The sequence below is a fragment of the Doryrhamphus excisus genome, linkage group LG8 (genome assembly GCF_037039965.1).
Source record: "Doryrhamphus excisus strain RoL-2023G ecotype Guam linkage group LG8, RoL_Dexc_Guam_v1.1, whole genome shotgun sequence".
NCBI classification, from domain to species: domain Eukaryota; kingdom Metazoa; phylum Chordata; class Actinopteri; order Syngnathiformes; family Syngnathidae; genus Doryrhamphus; species Doryrhamphus excisus.
The window spans coordinates 17,101,934-17,124,495 of NC_136364.1; the positions used below are offsets into that span (position 1 = coordinate 17,101,934).

Here is a 22,562-nt window from a genome sequence, read left to right on the forward strand (position 1 = left end):
TGCACGGGGAGAACATGCAAACTCCACACAGAGATGGCCGAGAATGGAATCGAACTCAGGTCTCCTAGCTGTGAGGCCTGCGCACTAAGCATGAGAGAATGACCGTGCAGGTCTGGCATGGCATCTGTAAAGCTGGAGATGCTGAGTCAAACTGAAAAATGGATGGCCACAGCGCTATCCACTTGGTCGCCGTGCAGCCGCTCACAACTGTGAAATGCTAATTTACAAACTTTTAATCGTGATTAATCGCTAATAAATAATAATCATAATGATGCTAATAAATTCCCTCGCAAGCCTTTAGTGCCATCTCCCGCCTTGATAGTGAGTGCACGGGGAGAACATGCAAACTCCACACAGAGATGGCCGAGAATGGAATCGAACTCAGGTCTCCTAGCTGTGAGGCCTGCGCACTAACCATGAGAGAATGACCGTGCAGGTCAGGCATGGCATCTGTAAAGCTGGAGATGCTGAGTCAAACTGAAAAATGGATGGCCACAGCGCTATCCACTTGGTCGCCGTGCAGCCGCTCACAACTGTGAAATGCTAATTTACGAACTTTTAATCGTGATTAATCGCTAATAAATAATAATCATAATAATGCTAATACATTCCCTCGCAAGCCTTTACTGCCATCTCCCGCCTTGATAGTGAGTTCACGGGGAGAACATACAAACTCCACTCAGAGATGGCCGAGGGTGGTATTGAACTCGGGTCTCCTAGCTGTGAGCTCACCACTTGACCGCCGTGCAGCCGTAAAATATTACACACTGCATTCCCCTTTCCTGAGATTACGGATACTCTGCCAAAAGCTCTTCCATGCCAACCAAAAATAACAACCTTAACTCTGATGCATCAATCAGTCAGAATGTTTTTTCAGTTAGACTTCTGTAGTCCATCCTAAAAAAAAAACACCAAAATAAAACTGAAAAACAACATTCCATCTTAATACACTTTGTATGTAGTTACATGTTTACTTTAAATGCTGCATTGCTGCAGGAAGAAGCGTCACAAGGTTATCAGATTTACTATTGTTGCATAGCAACCTTAACTTCAGCCACCAACCACTTTTCCACCTGCAGTTTCCAGGCATTTGTCATTCATGGAAATTCAATTTCTAATCCAAGAGAAAAAAAAATGTGATCCCATATTTGCAGTGGCCTTGACACTTGAGCTCGGCAGAGTTTTGATCCCACGCTGAGCCTCCCACTCAGACACAAACCAGCGGCTGGACTTCCGCAGCAGTGATTATAATTCCACTACACTGGAAACAGCTTTAAAGGGCTGACTGAACACACACACTCGGATGTAGATGCTATACATTTCATGTATATGTACATATATACAGTATGTGTTTTTTGTAATGGCTGAGTATATACATGAGACTTAGTAAGATCGCCATGGTTACTGATCTCAACAGTTTCTCACATCAGCCGTCGACTTCAAATTCTGTTGTGCATAGCGGCTCTCCAGTCATGTTGGCAGCAGCAGGACTCATCTGCTTAGTGCTACAACAACAACAAATCCAATGGCGTCATCTGCAAGTTAAATTACACCTCTGAGGAACCGATGACACTGATGTGTCGTAATGTGAGCATGTGTCTAACTGTGTCACCACGACCCGTGGGTTGATGACAGTTCAGGGCAACAGAAGTCGACAGAGAGAAAAGAGCCAGGCATTCAGGTCCGGGGATTTATACATGCAAATCAACAGGTGGTGCCAAGAAAGTCAGAGCTTTTCTTTCTGTCACTCACACAGCAGTCGTAAAATGCTCTCAAAGGTTGGGCAAGGTATCAAACAGTTGGAAGGTGTTACGACCAAAACAGTCAAGCAGCTAAGAATTTTTTTTCTACTAAAAACGTCTCTTGAAAAAGAATGGTCATCTTATATTTTGGTTAATATTAGTACATTAGGGGCTGCACGGCGGTCGAGTGGTTAGCTCGCAGACCTCACAGCTAGGAGACCCGGGTTCAATTCCACCCTATGCCATCTCTGTGTAGCATTTGCATGTTCTCCCCGTGCATGCGTGGGTTTTCTCTGGGTACTCCGGTTTCCTCCCACATTCCAAAAACATGCTAGGTTAATTGGCGACTCCAAATTGTCCATAGGTATGAATGTGAGTGTGAATGGTTGTTTGTCTATATGTGCCCTGTGATTGGCTGGCCACCAGTCCAGTCCGCCTCTTACCCAAAGACAGCTAGGATAGGCTCCAGAACCCCCGCGACCCCTGTGAGGAAAAGCGGTAGAAAATTAATGAATGATATCATTTTCATTTTATGCTCGTTCTGACTAATGACTATCAACTTGTGGTGCCGAGATCAGGAAAAAGAATCCAAACAATTCTGTTGCTCTACTTCTGCCTTATCTCTTTTTCATGCAACCCTTGCAATCCCTTGAGCCAGGCAAATATAAATCGATGTTTGTCACGGTGTTTGTATTGCAAAGTCCTCTGAAGTTTAGAATGCTGAAACAATTTTGAATGGGAAACATTTTCTTGCACAGCAAAGCTACATTAAAAATTCATTGAGGGAATGTGGATTTGTCTCTTTGCCTGCCTTTTGTATGTAATCAGCATTGTTTACTGGCTAATAAGGAGTATATACAATCTATCTATCTATCTATCTATCTATCTATCTATCTACACAGTGTTAAGTGGAAGTCGCACATGGTGATCATCCATCACAGGACACATTGTTTCTCTCGGGAACATGACATCCTTGTTAGTTTGCTCCAGCAGTTCACAGCTCACACACAAACATGCTGATGCACCATTACCAATGAATTCATTACAATATTTAAATATCCTTGTCGCTTTCTGTTTTCCTTTCTCCAGGTACTTGGGTGACCTTCGGTGGTCAGATAACAGATGAGGTACGAGACATTTTCCTTTCGCTTTCATGCTTATTTCATGTTGATTAATGTGTCTTATTGTGCGTACCGCACACTCAAATGAATATTGAATGGGGAAGTTAACAAACTGTGGCAATTAGGGATGCAGCGATCAATCGGCCAGTATCAATCAGTATCGGTGGTTAATTTCTGTTAAATTTCATGTGATAGACACATGCCGATAAATACCTTTCAACGCCGATCACCTATGGCTACTACCATTGCTAGCTACATTGATCCATGTGTGCAGTGTAGTGTCTTGCCCTAACAAAAGCCTTGAGTAGTATGCAGGGTTTCCCGTAGGATTATTTGAAGCTGTGGTGGTGGGCTGCATCAGGGGATGGTCTTGGTTCGCCAAAAACAAGCTAGCAAGCTGTCACCAGAGAGAAAGTGAGAGGCAGTGTTTATATAAAAGTTATAAACAAAAATGCCAGAAAGTCAAATGACTCGGTATGTGACAAAAATGAAAAAAAAAATAAAAAAAACTATATTAGGAAAGCAGGAAGTGAACAAATATAACTGATTGTATATGTTACTGATTGTAAAAGTACTACCAGATGGAGGGGTAGGATTTAATAAGCTTTGCTTCTTCCTACTCCTTTTGGACATGTGGAACTGTGAACTGATTATGTGATGCATTCAATTGTAATCTGATGCATGTTCAAATGAAATAAAAACATAACCATAAACAAATGTGAGTGATCACACATGTTGGCATAGATAGGCTTAGCCTGTGACAAGCTGTTGTTAAGTCATTGACTGTCAGTCATCTTCAGATTTTGGGGCATTTTTGACCCACAGAATATTGAGTTTTAGGACTAAGCATTGAAACAATGTAAAGAAACCTATTAAGTCTACATCGGCAGTTGAGCATAGGGTGGTTCAGTGAAAAAAACTGATTTTGACTGAAGAACGGTGACTGACTTTTGTCATTTTTTTTGTTTTAGTGACGCCTTAAACAGCCGAACAGTTGTTTACTTCTATGAAACAACAAAATCAACACAGGAAAAAAGATTTTGACACAAAAATAACTCCTTTTATATACAGATTTAGAACATAACAAACAACATAATAATCTATTTACATAAGTTTGCATGGGTTTGAACTAGGAATGTTACTACCAATACCAATACCGATCACATGCAAGCATGTGTATATGTTTAAATCAGTGGCCGATTGATCGAAGCACCCCTAGTAAATACCTATTTTTGGGGCCCCTGGCAGTCAAGGGACCTTGGAATTGTCCTGACGTTTCCCCTTTATACGGCATCCCCATGCGGCACTCATCATAGATAACAAGTGTATAATTAATCCATGTGATCACTATCGGATGATAGTCCTGGATGATCGGTATCAAAATCGGCAGCATCCCTAGTGGAAATATTTGATTTGGTATTATGTAATTTGTATGTGGACACAAAACGTCTTGAGCATGTGTTTTTTTTCTAGTCTGTTACAAACTTAACTCCAAAGAGCATTTGAGCTGTTTTCTTGCTCACATACAACTTCATTGTAAACGTCAGCAGCAAGTACCATCATCATTGCATAGGCTAGATTTTTTTTTTTTTTTATTCTCACATTTTTAATGAAATTTCTGGCACTTGCGACTATTTTAGTAGCCTAAAAACAACCAAACAACACAAATAACACATGAAATATGCAGTGCACTTGAATGCCTCAGGAAGGAAGGTGTCCCAAGTGTAAAAGAACCACTGTCCATTCTCTCTGGGGACAGTCTGGTTGTGGTAAAACATGAGCATTATTATCTTGGTAAGTACAGAATATTGATACAATTATTGAATTATTATGCATGTGTACCTACAACTGTGTAGCAATTGTATTTAAATAAAATCTATATGAGTATATTATAGTTAAGTCCCTTGACGATCAACTCTAATATGCCGTTGCTGCCGGGACTTTCTCTGTCGCACACATGCACACAAACACAGTGTTACAAAACAGAGTGCACCTCGAGGGACACACAAGCTTATGTAACTGTATCATGTCTTACCCTAAAGACTCTGATGGTATGCCCCAAGCTTGGCACCCTCCCTCTAAGCTATTATTTCCTAGTTCAATGTCACTGCTAACACGATGACACTTTTACAGTTTCGGTTCCAATGCTGATGTGACTGCCTCAAACAATACATTGTGGGTGGAAAGCTGGTGGAAACCTTTAAATACGCAAGTAGACACAAAGCTATGCGTCTTTTTAGTGACAAAAATAGTCAGAGTCGTGTGTTACAAGAGGGGAAGAGAGGATGACTGGGTGGACAGACAACTCCAAGCCATCACGTGGGAAGCTGTTGGCTTTAAGAGTGCTCTGTTTCCTATAAATACATACAAAATATACCGCTTGTCTAAACTCTGCCCACGTTAGAAGCGTACAAAGTAGCTGAAAGACTTCATTCTGGCCAGTTGACCATTCCTTTAAAGGGGACCTATTATGCTCATTTTTGACCCTTTGTATTGAGTTGTGGACTCCGATAGAGGAGCTACACACAATAACCCGCAAAGAACACCTATTGCAGCTGTATTTCCTTTGATTTGTGCTTCCTGCCAAAACGGTCTGTTTTAATTTATTCTGCACCCACTCTGCTGTGGTTGGTCACACGGCCAAAGTGCTTCCTAACTACGAACCATGTAAAGAACCCTCTGTGACATCACAAAGGAACGGTTTTACCCCGCCTTTTCAAACCGAGCGTTTTGAGCCATCCCAAACTTCTTTCAGGGCTCACTTCCAAATAGATCTAAAGATGAATCCACACATTTTGCATACATTGGGTCAAATGCAGGCAGCACGGCGGTCGAGTGGTTAGCGCGCAGATCTCACAGCTAGGAGACCCGAGTTCAATCCCACCCTCGCCCATCTCTGTGTGGAGTTTGCATGTTCTCCCCGTGCATGTGTGGGTTTTCTCCGGGTACTCCGGTTTCCTCCCACATTCCAAAAACATGCTAGGTTAATTGGCCACTCCAAATTGTCCATAGGTATGAATGTGAGTGTGAATGGTTGTTTGTCTATATGTGCCCTGTGATTGGCTGGCGACCAGTCCAGGGTGTACCCCGCCTCTCGCCCGAAGAAAGCTGGGATAGGCTCCAGCACCCCCCGTGACCCTTGTGAGGAAAAGCGGTAGAAAATGAATGAATGAATGAATGGGTCAAATGCAGTACAAATTTCTGGGAAAAATTTCGGGCACAATTAATGAAAATTCTTTAGAGGCATGGTGGTCAAAACACTAAAAAAAGATGTTAGTTCTGCTGTTTCTTTTTAAAATACATCAACTCTTTCCCTTAATTACAATTAGGCTTGGGGCCAATGCACACAAACTTTGTTAGACAGTACCTGCCGGCAATAAGAAACTTCATTGTGATAAATGATTATTGGCTCGTTGCTGGGCTTTGCTGTCAGCCATTAATTAAGGCTCATTTGTTTCTGTTGATTTCAAAGCACTCGGTCAAGAGGTGTCTCATCAAGCTTGATTCCATCTCTAATCCCTCATGGGGTATTACTGCCACCCATAGTCTTGTCTTTACAGATGGTTTAACTCAACAGTATTAAGACATTACTCATTAAGTTAATTGTTACTTTCGCTGTTCTTTCTAGCTAGCAGGACAATCACAGACGATACATATTTGATGGTGCATTTTCGGTAATGGCCGTAAGGCCAATGTTGGAATCATCTCAGGATTGCGTGAGTTGTCAATGGCAGGTTTGTGTAGACATGTTTCTTGCATTGACAAAGAAAATATAATGCATTTTTCTATAATGCATTTGTTGCAGCAAGTTGTTGACAACTTGATGACGTTCAGTTTCCTCGACCCAACTTCCTATACACTTCAGGGAAGAACAAAATTTGAAACACTTATATGCTAGGACTACATTAAAAAGGCATAGCATTTCAGTATGTGGAATCAAACTATGGAATGGATTGAGTAAGGAACTCAAACAATGCACAACGATGAGCCAATTCAAAAAACAATACAAGCAGTTGATGTTTGCTAAATACAAGGATGAAGAGTCTTGAACCAGTCATGATGTGCTATATATATCACTATATTGACACTTACTATGGTACCCATTATGTCATTGGATGGTCATATCACCTTGTACTTTGGTACGTGAGAAAAATAAAATAAAAAAAAATATATATATATTTTTTTACTGTATTTGAAAGCAGGAAGTGAACAAATGTAACAGTTACTGATTGCAAAAGTACCAGATGGAGGGGTAGGATTTAATAAGCTTTGCTTCTTCCTACTCCTTTTGGACATGTGGAACTGTGAACTGATTATGGGATGTACTCAATTGTAATCTGATGCATGTTCAAATGAAATAAAACCATTACTACCTAGAGAGTGAACTTGTATCTACGTCACTGGCGTCCTAAAACAACATCTTTCCTTTATACTGTACGAATGTCACTGCATCACAAAAACTCAAAATGTTTTATTAATGAGTCTGTTAAAGAAAGACACAAGAGTTCAAGAAGCATGATTCTCCATAGATATATAGTTTGACTCTTGCCTGAAGTACATGGTTATATTGTTACGTATTTCCTGTTAGAATCTAAGTCTTATAATGACAAGATGATGAAAGATGGAACCCTGGAAGATGGCATCACGTTGAATATGTCGTCATTAGCTCACTAAAATTGCCAACCCCACAGGGAAATAGACTGCAGTCATAACTACTAAGATATTTATCACCTATTTTTACTCACTTGTCATGTTTATGTATGTAAGTAACGAGAAGCTATTTAATTTTAAGGGCTAGTCCAATTGAGCATTGCCGACAAAAAACTACACATTGATCAATCTACTCCTATACATAATTGTACAGTAAAAGAACAATACTATCTGTGTTTACTATCACATGGTAAACATTTTGATGCTCTTGACGCTCAAATGCATCTTCCTTGATCATGCAACCTTTTTGTCTACTTTGGTTCGGTAAATGTCAAGTAACATTGATCTGAACGACCTGGGCATTCATGGATTGTGCTTGTTTGCCTAATATTTACCCTTCATACAGTATCCTGTCTTTGTGTATGTGTCCTCCCACCAGGTTGCAGAGCAGCTGATGACTATTGCCTATGAGAGTGGAGTCAACCTGTTCGACACAGCTGAGGTTTACGCGGGTGGCAGGTGGGTGTCACTTGAGCCTCTCACTTTTTATGTGCACTTTAGTTCCTCTTAAAGCAATATGTAACAATTTCATTCTAAAGTTTCTATGTTTAACTTTTGCGTTGAACAACATAAAAGCATTTTGTTGGGATATAACTGATTATAGCTGTGTTGGACTAGTTGCAAAGAAGTAATCTACCTAAAAAAAAATACCGTATTTTCCGGACTATAAGTCGCACTTTTTTTCATAGGTTGGCTGTTCCTGCAACTTATACTCCAGAGCGACTTATAAATGAAAAAACTGTTTATGTTACATAAACACTAGACTCCTTTTCTATTCAAGTTTATTTTTTGTGTAGCTGAATAACCATTGTGTTAGCATATCTTACACCTATTCGGCCTGTTCTCTATTCTTTTATTAATGTTAGAACCTGCCTTCCAAGAGAACGTAATGTCTGTTTTGGTCAAGTAGTTTGTAAAATAAATTACCCGTAAATTTAAATTAAATTACTTATACTCCAGTGCAACTTATGTATATTTTTTTCTACCTAATTATGCATTTTTGGCCTTGTGCGACTTATACTCCGGAGCGACTTATAGTCCAGAAAATATGGTATACGAATGAAATTACACCCGATATCCGATGAAAAAGCTGCAAATGATTGTGGATGCGTAACATTAATTCCCAATTAAGAAAATTACCCAAAAATTACAAAAACCTGTGTAAAATACTAATTTTTATAGTATTACTGTCATACTTGAAATTGGATTAGGTAAGGACTCAAACTATGACAATCATTTTGCACCGCTTATGCTCACGAGGGTTGCGGGTATGCTGGAGCCTATCCCAGCTGTCTTCAGGCGAGAGACGGGGTACACCCTGGACTGGTGGCCAGCCAATCACAGGGCACATATAGACAAACAACCATTCACACTCACATTCATACTTATGGACAATTTGGAGTCGCCAATTAACCTGGGAGGAAACCTTTTAGCCAAACCCCCCCCCAAAAACATCATCCCAGAATCTTGTAATGGTTTGTCTTATTATAGTGTGTTACCTCGGGAGTGACATTTTATTGCCCATTTACAGGCTATTTGCACTACTATGTGTAATTGTAGTAATGAAAGCCCTGTTTGTTTTACCTTGCAGGGCCGAAGTGATTTTAGGAACCATTATCAAGAAGAAATGCTGGAGGTAATGACAGCACAATACTTTTGGTATCACTCATTCCATCACACCACCTTGGGGGAGATGCAGCAAGAGAGGGGCAGCTAGCTGTTCATATAATAGTGTGGACAATAAAGCAACAAAATGTAGTCAACAAAATTGAGTAGGATTTTTGTAAACTAGTTCACGACCGCTTCAAAGTAAATATTGCACAAGCACTGTCTTTCATCTCCCCCCCCCCCCTCTCTGTTATTTTGTAGGAGATCCAGCTTGGTCATCACAACCAAACTCTACTGGGGAGGAAAGTAAGAAATATAGGATGAATTTAACTTAATTAATTAATTTAACTTTTTCTGACCATATGTCCCAATGTGTTGCCAATTTTATTTAGTCCGATCAGGAAACTTTTTACATCCTTTTGTCTTTTGTGCCATCAGAGCGGAGACAGAAAGAGGCCTGTCAAGGAAGCACATTATTGAAGGTTTGGTGTACACACACTAAAGAAAAATCGTTGTGTCACCAAAATAAAAACCCACCCTAACCATGTGTCTCCTATCAGGTCTGAAAGGGTCTCTACAAAGGATGCAGTTGGAGTATGTGGATGTCGTTTTTGCCAACCGGCCAGACAGCAACACCCCCATGGAGGGTGAGTCAGCCATGATACATCCAACATTAAACACCATCTTTGTTTATGTCCCGTCAGTAGTGTAATGACGATTTCCTCCGTGTCACTTCCTATGGTGACCTTCACAGGGACATTTTTAAAGGTGTCATAATATGATTTTTCTGAAAGAAAATTATATATAGATATGCTGCATGTATCCAAGAAAGACACACTATAAACCTTGCAATCCTACATCCACTTGGTGTTGTCATCATCACACGTTATCTCCAATGAGTGTCGTAATTGTACACTTGATCAAACGTAACATTTGTCAGATGAAAACATGAACGCCCGCTTCACTACTAAGTATTATTGTTACTGTAGTTTTTTTACCCATAAATTAGCCGTATCATTGTTCAAGCCGCAAAATTTCAAGTGTGTGAAAAAAGTAGCAGCTTACAGTCCATAATTTTATTTGTAGTGTTCTTGATTTTGACTACAATTCATCTTTGTTTATGTCCCGTCAGTAGTGTAATGAAGATTTCCTCTGAGCCACTTCCTATGGTGACCTTCACAGGGACACTTTTAAAGGTGTCATAATATGATTTTTCTGAAAAAAAAATTATATATAGATATGCTGCATGTATCCAAGGAAGACACACTATAAATCTTGCAATCCTACATCCACTTGATGTTGTCATCATCACACGTTATCTCCAATGAGTCCAAGCAGAAGTTTTAGTAATTGTACACAGATGAAAACATGAACGCCCACTTCACTACTAAGGATCATTATTACTGTAGTTCTTTTACCCATAAATTAGCCGTATCATTGTTCAAGCCGCAAAATTTCAAGTGTGTGAAAAAAGTAGCAGCTTACAGTCCATAATTTTCTTTATAGTGTTCTTGATTTTGACTATAATTCATTATTGATGTGCATGTTTGAATTTCATTGACTTCAGTAGTGATTGCATGGTTGCTTTCAGCATATTTTCCCCCTTTTTATGCAAGCTTCATATATTTTTGTAATAATATATATATGTATTTCTATTTAATTAAACTTTACGATGTATAAAACGTCCCTTTATAAGTTTGTCTTCCACCCCCTCTCAGTTTGTGTTGCCAAGCAGCAATGAAATGTTAGCACTGGAGTGTTGCAGCCTGGCAGGGGGCAGGAAGAAGCTTTTACCAGCACTGTGCTATTTGCTCTGGCAGGATGCAGGATGCTGCTCACTGGCTTATCGATGCTACATGTTAATTATCACTTATCATGTAGTTTATAGTCACAGTACTGTTTGAATATTCTCTTTCTTTGTTGTTACTTCATGTCTGTTTTCAAAGATTTACTTTATGGACTATCCGGCAGTGTTTGTATTCCAGTTATGTTTGATATGTTTTGAAAAGAATACAAAAAAAAACATAAGAAAAGCATCATCATCTTTGGGATCAGACCTGGATGAGTTGTGGAAATGTACTTACTATTGTGTACTGACTCTATACAGTGGAACCTTGGTTAGCGCGCGCCCTGGTTATCATGTTTTTTGGTTTGGTGTCAAAAATGCGCACCACTATTTTGCCTCAGTTTGCATGCATGCTCCTTCTTTGTTGTTACTTGATGTCTGTTTTCAAAGTTTGACTTCATGGACTTTCCGGCAGTGTTTGTATTCCAGTTATGTTTGACATGTTTTGAAAAAAAAATACAACAAAAAACATAAGAAAAGCATCAACGTCTTTGGGATCAGACCTGGATGAGTTGTGGAAATGAAATGTACTTACTATTGTGTACTTACTCTATACAGTGAAACCTTGGTTAGCGCGCGCCCTGGTTAGCATGTTTTTTGGTTGTATGTCAAAAATGTGCACCACTATTTTGCCTCAGTTTGCATACATGCTCCAGTTAGTGTACAATATGGCACATGTCTTGTTGTATTATTAATACACTGTGTGAGCCCATCGGTATTCTTAATATGTTTTTTAACCAGAAAACATCATTCCTTGTTAGTATCCTCTTAACAAAATGCTTGTCTATGATGTCATCAGCTGGTAACAGAAAAACCTTTATCAGGGAGTTGAGACATGGGCGAAAATGTGCCTTTTTCTAAACCCCGACCAGGTTGGTTAGTTATTCCCTATCCTGCTCTTAACCGATATACCATGTTGTTTTGCTAGAAGCACTAAGATGAACCTGATCCTATCTTGCTGAGGGAGGTTGATGTGTAATTAGAGTGAGGAACATGGTGTTGATGAATGGCCCTAATGACGGTCTCTAGCCTGAGTTTTTGTTGGCACGCTCTGTCAGCAGTGTTGGAGCTAATTGCATCATTAGAGCTGTGTCGGCTTGTAATGTAAGCTTCACTACGTGAGCTTGTTAGTTTTGTCCTTCGGTGGCATCAACGATGAGTTGTCAGCTAACTGCTTCCAAAATGAAGACTGGTGCCCACTCTTAAGTTTACAGTAATTTCTTGTTTACTTAAAGAGATAGTTTGGATTTTTTGCCATAAAGTTGTATGACATCCCCGTCAGCAGTGTAGTACATCAACTGTGACTTACCCCCACTTGGTCCCTTGAGCCCAGTTTTGGTCAGATTTCAGTGATGGGAAACATAGTTCTGGTTAGTTAGTGGGGTTATTTCATTAAAGAGTTTGTCATGCAAATTTATTACTAATATTGCTTTGAGAAGCCAAACTCTTTACTGAAGTAACCCTAATAACAAACCGGAACTACATTTCTTGTCACTGAAATACTAACGGAACTGGACTGAAGGGACCAAGAGTAAGGTAAGTCACCGGTGATGGACTACACTGCTGATGGGAATGTCATACAACTTCATAAAAATTCCCTTTCACATTTTCCGATAAAAACAATAGCCGGTTGCTGATAATCCGTGCAACCAATTGATGGTTTACATTTGTATGTATGTTGACAGAGATCGTCAGAGCCATGACCTATGTGATCAACCAAGGTATGGCGATGTACTGGGGAACGTCCAGATGGACAGCCATGGAGATTATGGTAAGGAGTGAATATTTGGATATATTTTTAATATTATATCTTCCTATTGATATACATAAATCCATGTTTCAATTTCATTACTTCCATGTGGTGGTTACAAATCTTGCATTAAAATATAATAAAGTGAGTCGGTGTCTACTCCTTGGAAGTGGAACAATCAAATAATCCACTACAGTGCAACCTTGGTTAGAGTACGCCCCGGTTTGCATACGTTTCGGTTTATGGAAAAAATTTACATCAAACTTTTGCCTCGGTTTGTGTATTCTGTCCCAGTTATCATACAAAAAGGTGAGTTCAACTCTGTTCATAACGTATCTATGTTCCTTTTGGAATGAAAATCAGTGGATGACTCTGCAGTTCTTTGCTAACAAACACATTTACGGCACAGTAGAGCCAACTATGTGTCAGGTGCCACGATTTTGTGTTAACATTTTTGGATGTCCAGAACAGAATAAATGTATTTGCATTATTTTTTATGGGGCAAACTGATTCGGTTCGAGTACATTTCGGGTTTCATCTGACCGTTCGGAGATAGAGATTCATGCTCACTGAGGTTTGACTGTACTATTGTGTAGATAGACAGAAATGAAAAGCAGTTCCGTTAGTGTTTTCTCTTGAAGGACACTAGGGATGAGAAGCTATAAGAGGGTGGGAATATTGCTTTGATACCATTTGAATTAAATGGCACAGACTTCTCCTTCTTTCCTCTCTTTAAATCCATCCCATCACTGTCTGCCTGTCTTGTTCTTTCCCCTCCTTTTTTTATCCTTTATCGTGACAAAGAAGCACACTAATGAATCCATCCGGCTCTCCCGATGCTTGATCTGTCTTTGTTTTTTGCGCAGGAGGCGTATTCTGTGGCGAGACAGTTTAATCTGATCCCTCCGGTGTGTGAGCAGGCAGAGTACCACCTCTTCCAGAGGGAAAAAGTGGAAGTACAACTGCCGGAACTTTATCACAAAATAGGCAAGGAGTCTTTTTTTCCTCATCATCTTGTCATATTTTTAACTTTTCACATATTATATGATAATGTATAATATTCTTTTGTCCCTTTCTGCCTCTTTCTTTCGAAACAGGAGTTGGTGCAATGACTTGGTCTCCACTGGCGTGTGGCATTATCACAGGAAAGTATGAGAATGGCATTCCGGAATCTTCCAGGGCCTCCATGAAGGTACCCGTGCCTCCATTTGATTAGGGTTTAATTAGATATTAAGACTATAGTTGGACAAGAGAAGACAGGCAATGCCCAATGGGCACTTCATTTGATACACATACACAAACTAATAACATCCAACACAAGCTTCTAATGCTAAATTTGGATTGACAGGCGCAGAGAGCTGTTGATTTAACAGCGTATTTATTATCATGGCTGCGGTGTTGACTGCATTAGGCACATTGGGGTTTCTGGTCACCAGATGGCATACTTTCATTTAGCGCCATAATAAAATTAGAATACAGCAGATCCCTAATACAGTATTGTTTTTCCTGTTGGCTAAAATAGAACATGGTTTGATGGTGCCATCTGCTGGGGTGGAAGAATGCAGCTTTGAAACCAGCAGAAGGCACTGTCAATTCATTCAATAATTCCCAGCACCGGAAGATGCTTTGGCAAGAGTACTATTGTTTAGTAGAATACAGTACAATACAGTCAAACCTCCATTTCTATCCATGGCTCGTTTTTTGCACTGTATTGTCCATTACAAACTAGTCAGTTTACCCCAACCCCAAAATGAGCATCATATTTGTAAAGGGAGGTTTTACAACAGTTAATGTATACTCTCGCTCTCTTTCCTGTTAGTCGTATCAGTGGTTGAAGGAGAAAATAGTAAGTGATGATGGAAGAAAGCAGCAGGCTAAGCTGAAGGAGCTCAACCACATTGCAGAGAAGGTGGGCTGCACGCTGCCTCAACTGGCCGTAGGTAAGAAAGACTTCTCAGACAGCTTTGACTGTTGGTGTTTAGAGATTTTTTTTTCCACTTATATCTAACTCATGCTCCTTTTTTCTCCCCTTTGCAGCATGGTGTTTAAGGAATGAAGGTGTAAGTTCGGTCCTGCTAGGAACATCTAACCCTGAGCAGCTCACAGAGAACCTGGGGGCCATACAGGTAAGAGCATGTATGATGAAAGTGACAAAAGCTACATTATTTTATTCATTCATTCATTTTCTACCGCTTATCCTCACAAGGGTCGAGGGGTTGCTGGAGCCTATCCCAGCTGTCTTCGGGTGACAGGCGGGGTACACACTAGACTGGTCGCCAGCCAATCACAGGGCACATATAGACAAACAACCATTCACACTCACATTCATACCTATGGACAATTTGGAGTCGCCAATTAACCTAGCATGTTTTTGGAATGTGGGAGGAAACCGGAGTACCCGGAGAAAAACATGCAAACTCCACACAGAGATGGTCGAGAGTGGAATTGAACTCTGGTCTATTTTTAATACAATTATTTTTCAAATTGTATAAAAAATAACGGAAATATACAGCACTGGGCCTTTTCTCCCCGTATTTTTCCGCGAGACATATGTAAGTGTCGTGCAACTATGGTTGTGTTGTGGGTGTGTGTCACGGTTAGTAAGTGAGTGTATTGTATCTGTGGTCCTAATAAGTTTACATCCAAGTTTAATTTCCTTAGTATTATCTGTACTGCACCTCTGTGCAACTCTCATCTCTATGGTGTCTGTCTCCTATGTAGGTCCTTCCTAAGATGACGTCTCACGTGGTGTCAGAAATTGACCACATTCTGGGCAACAGGCCATACAGTAAGAAGGACTACCGCTCTTAAGTGCTGCTACAAACTTGCACACTGCAACTACGGACCTAATGGGCCATTTTTTCCTTCTTGGTTGGCCGCAGCCAACTTCAAGACCGGAACGGACCCAAGCTGGCATTGCATGACCTTGTTGGTTTGCTCGGTTTTGCAAGGCTGAAATCGGGGGCAAATCTACTCAGCCTATGTTGCAGATGCTTCTAGTTTAGCTTAGTGGCCTGTTATGGATTTAGATACCAAGAGTGAGCCTACTTTGCTTAATGGCAGCACAGCAGGAGCATTACAAGCAAAAAAAAGTGCCTTGCATGAGAGCAACTTGGAAGTATACAGTGGAAAGTTGTGAGCGTGACTCCTCCCACTCATACTCCCATATTACTTGTTCAGTTACCATCCGCCTGTTTTACTTTTTAGCACAAATGTGACAACAAATGAAGCTACTTAACACCTGAGATGAGTTCAATAGCATCATGTAAGTTGCTATACCAATATGACAGCAACATGTTTCACACCAAATGCCCCTTTTCTACTACCTATGAAATATATTAAGTAAAATTACACTGCACATACAAACAAATGATCAAATGCATGTTCTGAGTTTCCTCTTTTACAAAGCACACCATTCAATGAAGCCGATTGAAGAGGTTGTCTTTTGGCGAGATGGAAACGTCGCCCCCTGTGGTGAACCGAGGAACTGCAGATTACACAGAGGAGAGAACACTTTTGGACAGAGGAGTGGACACTTTTTTCTCCAGGTGCATTTCTTATTTTCTGCCTATCAATGCAACCTGCATTGCTAAGTGAATCAAGACAGCACAGCTCACATTCTCATAATAATTCTTAATGTCTGTAAAAAAAAAAGAGTATTGGTCTAGATTAGTCATATTTTGAGATATTTAATGTATATACCTGTACTGTAGAAAACTAGGGTATACCTTTGTAACATATTAACAGCTACCCGGAGGCCCCGCACAGGTTAGTATATGAATAAGATGTAAATAATTGTTTATTTGAGTTGCATTATTTAGTTGCTCATCCCGCTGTGGGTTTGCGTAGATACAGGGAAATGTCTATTATAAAATAGCAACAGGACATTTTGTATTTTCATTTACCGCATATAGTTAGAAGTGGAATGTGACTATGAATCATCAATTCTGATCCTGGCCATTAATATCAGACTAAACCCTAGCGCTCAATAGAACTTTGTAATTTATTAGCATCAAAATGCAATATTTGACAAACATTCAATGTAAGTCAGTGGAATTTGTTAGTAGATTTTGAGGAACAACTGTTGGCCTGTCAGTGTTTGTGTTTGTGTGACATTTTCACCACTCAACTGTGTGCCTTGACAAGAGGAGCAAATAATCAGGGATGTTTTTCAAAGTAAAAGTTCTAACATGTGTTTAGGGAGGAATAAAGTCAGATGTGAAGACAGTAGATCCCTGAAAATATGCAGATTTGTTAGTGGGAAAGCCAGGCCATTTGTGCTTTTTATCTAAAAATAGGCCCTTGTTTTGCAGAAAACCCACCTCGTCAGTAATGATTTAAAATATTTGATAATAGCGGTCTTAAGTATACCGGAAGCAGTCAGAGCAATTCGTCTGCTCTTATTAGCAAAGAACAGCTTAACAAACAATACCAAGGACGCATGGTGCATAGCCCCGCCCACCTTTTTTGCTCACCATCATGGCGGACTTTCTGCTCCATCGCTGACTCGACTCGGTTCCATTCATTTGTGGTGGAGTCTGCAGTCCTATTTAACTCACACAATATAACAGGTTCATCAACTCGAACCACTTACTCACAGCGTGATAAACACAAACATAAGGTACGTACCCAAACACGCTACAATAGAGTAAATGTTGGTTTTTAAGGTTTGAATGGCTGAGCGCGTGCGTTTGTACCTTGTACTTCCTGTTAGTGGCGCTACATCCAAACAAAAAGAGCGGCAGAAAGCGGTAATGACGCTGAACGATGGATACTTTAACGAGAGGTGAACTGTAACAGCATTTTTTTTAAGTTTAAAGGGGACCTATTTTGCTTTTCCCCACTTTTCTGACCTATACATTTAGTTAGAATGTTGTATTATCGTGTTAGACGATGCCAAATGAGGCGAGTTAAAACCTGGGGGTGGACTTCCTTATTTGGGTCATAATTAGGAAGTACTTTGGGCCTGTGACCAATCACAGCAGAGTGGGCACGCCCAGAGGCGGGCCGTGTGTGGAATAAATTAAAACAGGCAGTACAAACAGGAGACCACAACTCAATACAGAGGGTCGAAAAATGAACATAATAGTTCCCCATTAAAGTGTCAGCTTGTGAAGCATGTTGTAAGGCTTCCAAATGTGAGACGTGAAAATGTCAGGTTAGCAAGAGGTTTTGGAAGGGGAGGAGTGACTTTGTACTGCCACCTAAATGCAGCACAATAGTGTCAAAAAAAGAAATCTCAATTACTTGCTTTTACCTAGTATTCACATGTGCTTTCGGAACGTACCCCCCACAGACAGCGGGGATCTACTGTAGTGAAGGAACAGTTCGAATACCTGGTGGAGTTTCCATTCTTGTTTAAGATACAGAAAATCTCGGATCACATTTCAACATTTCTGGCAGAAAAACTGGGATGCTTTTTGCGTAGGTGACACACCAATGATAATGTGTAAATATGATGTGATCCTGAATAAACGCTTTGCCAATGGAAACATTAGCACGTGTTGTTGGCTTTGTTTATTCTAAGTTGAGTATATTCACCATGTAAACACCAAGCAAATATCACTTGTCATGTTTATTGTTACAAAAAAGAGCAGACACCTGGAAGAAGACACTCCAGAAAATTGATCATGAATTTCATGAAAATGAAATGTGATATTTCCGCCTCCCATTTAACAGAACTCGAGTGAAAAAGTATTTAACCCAACCCTGAATCATCGTCATCCTCTTCTACTTGGAGCCAGTGGACAGCAGAGCAATCAGTCCAGAAGAAGCACTGATTGAAAGGATGTAGTTGCTGTGGAGTAAAAGGTGTGTTAACACGTTGTGCATATACATATAACACTACATATGAAAACTGTTGGGTACATACACAGTGGGGTTGAAGTTCTTGAGCAGGAAGAACGATGCGACGATGACAAGCACCAGGAAGAGAGTGTTGTTGTAGAAGATGGAGAAGGTGGTGGCCTCGTAGTCGGCCACCTCGTTCTTCTTCCACAGGATCCTAATCAAACACAAAATATAACATCAAACTATTTAATTGCTGAATTAAAAAGGTGACAGTATAGTACTGACATAGTGCATATTTTTTATTACCTCTCGTCTTTTTCCTTGCGGGACATTTTGCGATTGTCGGCTTCTGACAACTTTCTGGTCACCTCCTTGGAAACGGCATCCTCGCGTTTCTGAGCAACTCTGTAGAAGAGTTGGGAAAAATTTAAAAGATGTTAAGAATTAAAGCTTGTGTCAGACTTCCTGAATCATTCTGCAAATGTTACATGACCGATTACATTTGAAGCATCACGACATGTATAACTTGTGCATATAATAACCACCAACCTACTGAACAATATGGGTTTGTTTAATGCACAGCAAAATTCCAAAACAAGTGCACTTCCCTTTTAAGGGAAAACCCTAATAATAAATGAAGAACAGTAGTACTAGTCTGTGTACATGATATATGAATATCAGGGGTGGCTTTGAGAAAAACTTGTGTTGAGAAAGGCTGCTCATCTTGTCTGATTCAATTATTTTTCGGGTTATTAGCTTAGCATTCTGTCACACACACACACACGCAAATGTTAGCCACACATATGACTGTTCTTCAAAGTAGTTACGCTCCACATGACAGATGATTGTTATTGTATGAAAAGTGTGTGTGTGTGTGTGTATGGGGGGTGGGGGGCGACGACCCCAAGACACACTAAAGAATTGCTGTATCCTGCAATAGTGCTAGCCAAAAACTTAACATATATCACAGTTAGGAACAGAACTCCATTCATTCACAATGAACATTTCAATAACAAGATCATAGCAGCAATCCTATTCAAGAACAACAGTTTGCATCTTACTTGTGTTTGAGAACAAACTTGACGTTTTTGTAGGCGAAGGCCACCAGGTAGGTGCTGACCAGCGTCATCACAGCATACAGGACTGCAGACTGTACCAGATCCATGTGCCAAATCCTCCAAAAAAGCCCTAGAAGCAGAGACACCATCAAACATGAGAAACACCATTCAAGTTAATTATGTCCAATAGCATGCTAACTGACATTAGCATGTGTAATTACTCGTGTTATTATCATACGTGAACTTCTGTAACTAGTAAAACACACTTTTATGACACAAAACGATACTAAAATTCAATATTTTTGCATGCATGATGACTTCCCTGAGTGCAACAAACCAGGTTAGCAGGAGCTAACTACTCACAGATGGGGATGGCAGAAACAATGAGCGCATTTCCGTAAAATAGAGCGGTGGACTTCGCCGAGAGGTTTCTACTGAAGTCCTGCAGGAGCAGGTCTTCCTCCGACTGCTGTTTGTTGCTGACTTTAGGGGCCATAACGGGGTCAGGAGTGTCCTACCGGCTAACTAACGCTCAGCAGCGGACAGAAGAGAACTGACACGTCGGTAGGAGAGCAGAAGAGGGACGCGTCAGCACTAATCCGGAAGTACACGACTATCTTCTTCGCGCATAGAAACTAGCAACAGCGTAGAATCACTATCGCCATCTAGTGAACAAATAGGACCACTGCAGCAACATAGTAACGAGTCCCCATGAATATGAATTAAAAAGAAACCATGTATATTTTGGAGTACATAATAGAATCTGACAGCACCAAAAAAGTTAAGATAATAAACAGGGAATAAAAATATATACATGTATCAAAGTGACTGTAAAAAAAACTACAGTACTTAAAATATCATAGTAGTGAGTTACTATGACACAGCTAATTGTTTTCTCTTCTTGTTATGCTTTTTGCCACATCATCTCTTATGATTACACTTACACCAACATCTTTTTAAATTAAAAAAAAACCGTCTGTTAGCATGCCACGCTTCATTCCAAGAGTACTTTCTCAGATTCTTCTCTTTTTATGTTGTAAATCATACAAATTATCGGAGAAGTCTTTAATGCTCCTAGAGAAAAACAGTATCACTTTGCTTTCGGTGAAAGTCAGGCAAAGCAATATATTTAATACAATTAGGAAGTCACAATTTTGCATGTATATTATGCAAATGTTATCTTTTTTGGGTCCAAAAAACATCAACAAAATAATCTAAACTTGGGGTGAAGATAAAAGGACAGGGGAGTCCAAAGTGTGGCCCGCGTGCCATTTTTTATTATTGACTTGCGCCACATTCTAGAAATACAATTAAAGACTTCGAACAGCAAAAAAAAAAGATATAGAAAAATACAGAAAAAGGCACATTGTGAAAAACTGAAATGTTGATATTTAATACTAATATACTAATAAGGCTTTAAAAAAAGATATATGTATTTTCTATGAAATATAAACTACATTAAAATATCAAGGTGCCTTTCTTTTTTCCTTTCTTTATAGAAATCTTACTTCATCAATCATGCTTTATATTCTGCCACATCAACTCTTATTATCACCCTTAAGTCAGCATCTTTGTATGTGCACTACTTCTGTATTATTTTTTTAGAATTAATGCCTTCAGGGCTAAAAATAACTTTCTGGCTTGTATGCCACAGTTCATTCTCCATTTTTGTCTTCCTTCCTCCTCCTCGTGCCATCTTATACTTCTCTTTTTATGTTGTAATACATACAAGCCAATGGAGAAGTCATTACTAGACTTCCTCCACACTGCAAAGTTTACATTTTGTCCACTAGAGGTCTCTATCAGCATGACACTCTATGAATAGCCAACCATTTTGTGCAGCAATACATGAATAGTGTGAATGAATTACTTACAAATGAATTTATAATGAATTACACTAATTACTTCCAGTAAGCCCCTTGGTCACATGAGCACTTTTTCATCATCTGATTGCTTGATCAGAGCAAAACTGAAATGTATGTCTCTGGTGAGTAGATGTATTTTATATAAATATATGGGTTATGTCTTGGTCATGTTATATATTTATTCTCAACTGCTTCGGACGATGTTTGTACTCCTATTCACCAGGCCATGTCCAGTATATAAATTGACAAATTGACATGAATAAATTGACAATAAAAGCACAAATACTGTGTATTTCAGAAAACAACAGATGGAATGATACAGCACTCTACAAGAAGCAATGAAGTCTGCAAAATTAAATAATAATAAAAAATCCCCAAATTGTCACAACTATAATGATGAAAATGGTAATATTAATGATGATTATAATAATGGTGATAATAATAATAACAATAATAATGGTTATAATGATAAAGATTATAACAATAATGATAATAATGATAATGATAATAACAATAATAATATTATAATGATAATAATAACAGGGGAAAACGACTGTGGCATGAACATGATTATATCTTGCAAAAAGGGGTAGGCATTTATAAGCTTTTGCTTCAGCCTACTCCTTTTGGGCTTGTGATCAGATAGTTGAATACAAATGTAAATAATGGAAAATTATATTTTGATTGATGTAAGAAATGCACTCTAATGTTTCATATTTGCCTAAATAAAAAAAATAAAAAAGCTGCATAAACCCCTCCACAGTGCAACCCAAACAAAAATCTTATGTTATGTGGAAAGTGAGGAGTTGTAGCATGTTGATGCTTTAGGAGCAAACAACGCTTGCAGCCATACATACAGTATATTCATATCATGGCGTGATAGCGGTCGTTGATATCAAACATACCAGTAAGGTCTCACAGGAGCTCCTTTTTCCCCCTGGACTTGTCATCCAATCATGTTATTTGCTGCTGGAGACCAGTTGAAAATAAGCACACAGATATTTGACCTGTTGTTGCCCCCGCATCAGTGCTTAACCCCCTGCTGTGCTGCTCTCTTTCTTAACTCTGTTTG

The 22,562-nt window shown here is 39.5% G+C and overlaps 2 protein-coding genes across 3 annotated transcripts in view; one reads left to right on the top strand and one right to left on the bottom strand.

Annotated features, from left to right (window-relative positions):
* Nucleotides 1–18,288, top strand: part of kcnab1a (potassium voltage-gated channel subfamily A regulatory beta subunit 1a) — a 66,350-nt gene extending 48,062 nt beyond the window's left edge. For both annotated transcript variants that reach the window (XM_058079718.2, XM_058079720.2), the window contains exons 3-14: nt 2,832–2,869; nt 7,953–8,032; nt 9,165–9,209; nt 9,443–9,487; nt 9,620–9,663; nt 9,742–9,828; nt 12,713–12,798; nt 13,644–13,764; nt 13,875–13,969; nt 14,597–14,717; nt 14,815–14,903; nt 15,499–18,288. In XM_058079718.2, the coding sequence (XP_057935701.2) occupies nt 2,832–2,869; nt 7,953–8,032; nt 9,165–9,209; nt 9,443–9,487; nt 9,620–9,663; nt 9,742–9,828; nt 12,713–12,798; nt 13,644–13,764; nt 13,875–13,969; nt 14,597–14,717; nt 14,815–14,903; nt 15,499–15,588 (941 nt within the window). In that variant the 3' untranslated portion in view covers nt 15,589–18,288. The remainder of the gene's footprint in view (nt 1–2,831; nt 2,870–7,952; nt 8,033–9,164; nt 9,210–9,442; nt 9,488–9,619; nt 9,664–9,741; nt 9,829–12,712; nt 12,799–13,643; nt 13,765–13,874; nt 13,970–14,596; nt 14,718–14,814; nt 14,904–15,498) is intronic.
* A 49-nt stretch (nt 18,289–18,337) lies between these two features.
* Nucleotides 18,338–20,207, bottom strand: ssr3 (signal sequence receptor, gamma). Its single transcript, XM_058079721.2, has 5 exons — nt 19,989–20,207; nt 19,629–19,755; nt 18,874–18,972; nt 18,650–18,781; nt 18,338–18,574 (listed from the first exon to the last, which is right to left on the bottom strand). Exons 1-5 carry the CDS (start codon nt 20,119–20,121, stop codon nt 18,508–18,510), a joined length of 558 nt encoding a protein of 185 aa, XP_057935704.1. The 5' UTR covers nt 20,122–20,207; the 3' UTR covers nt 18,338–18,507.
* Between the last annotated feature and the right edge of the window lie 2,355 nt (nt 20,208–22,562).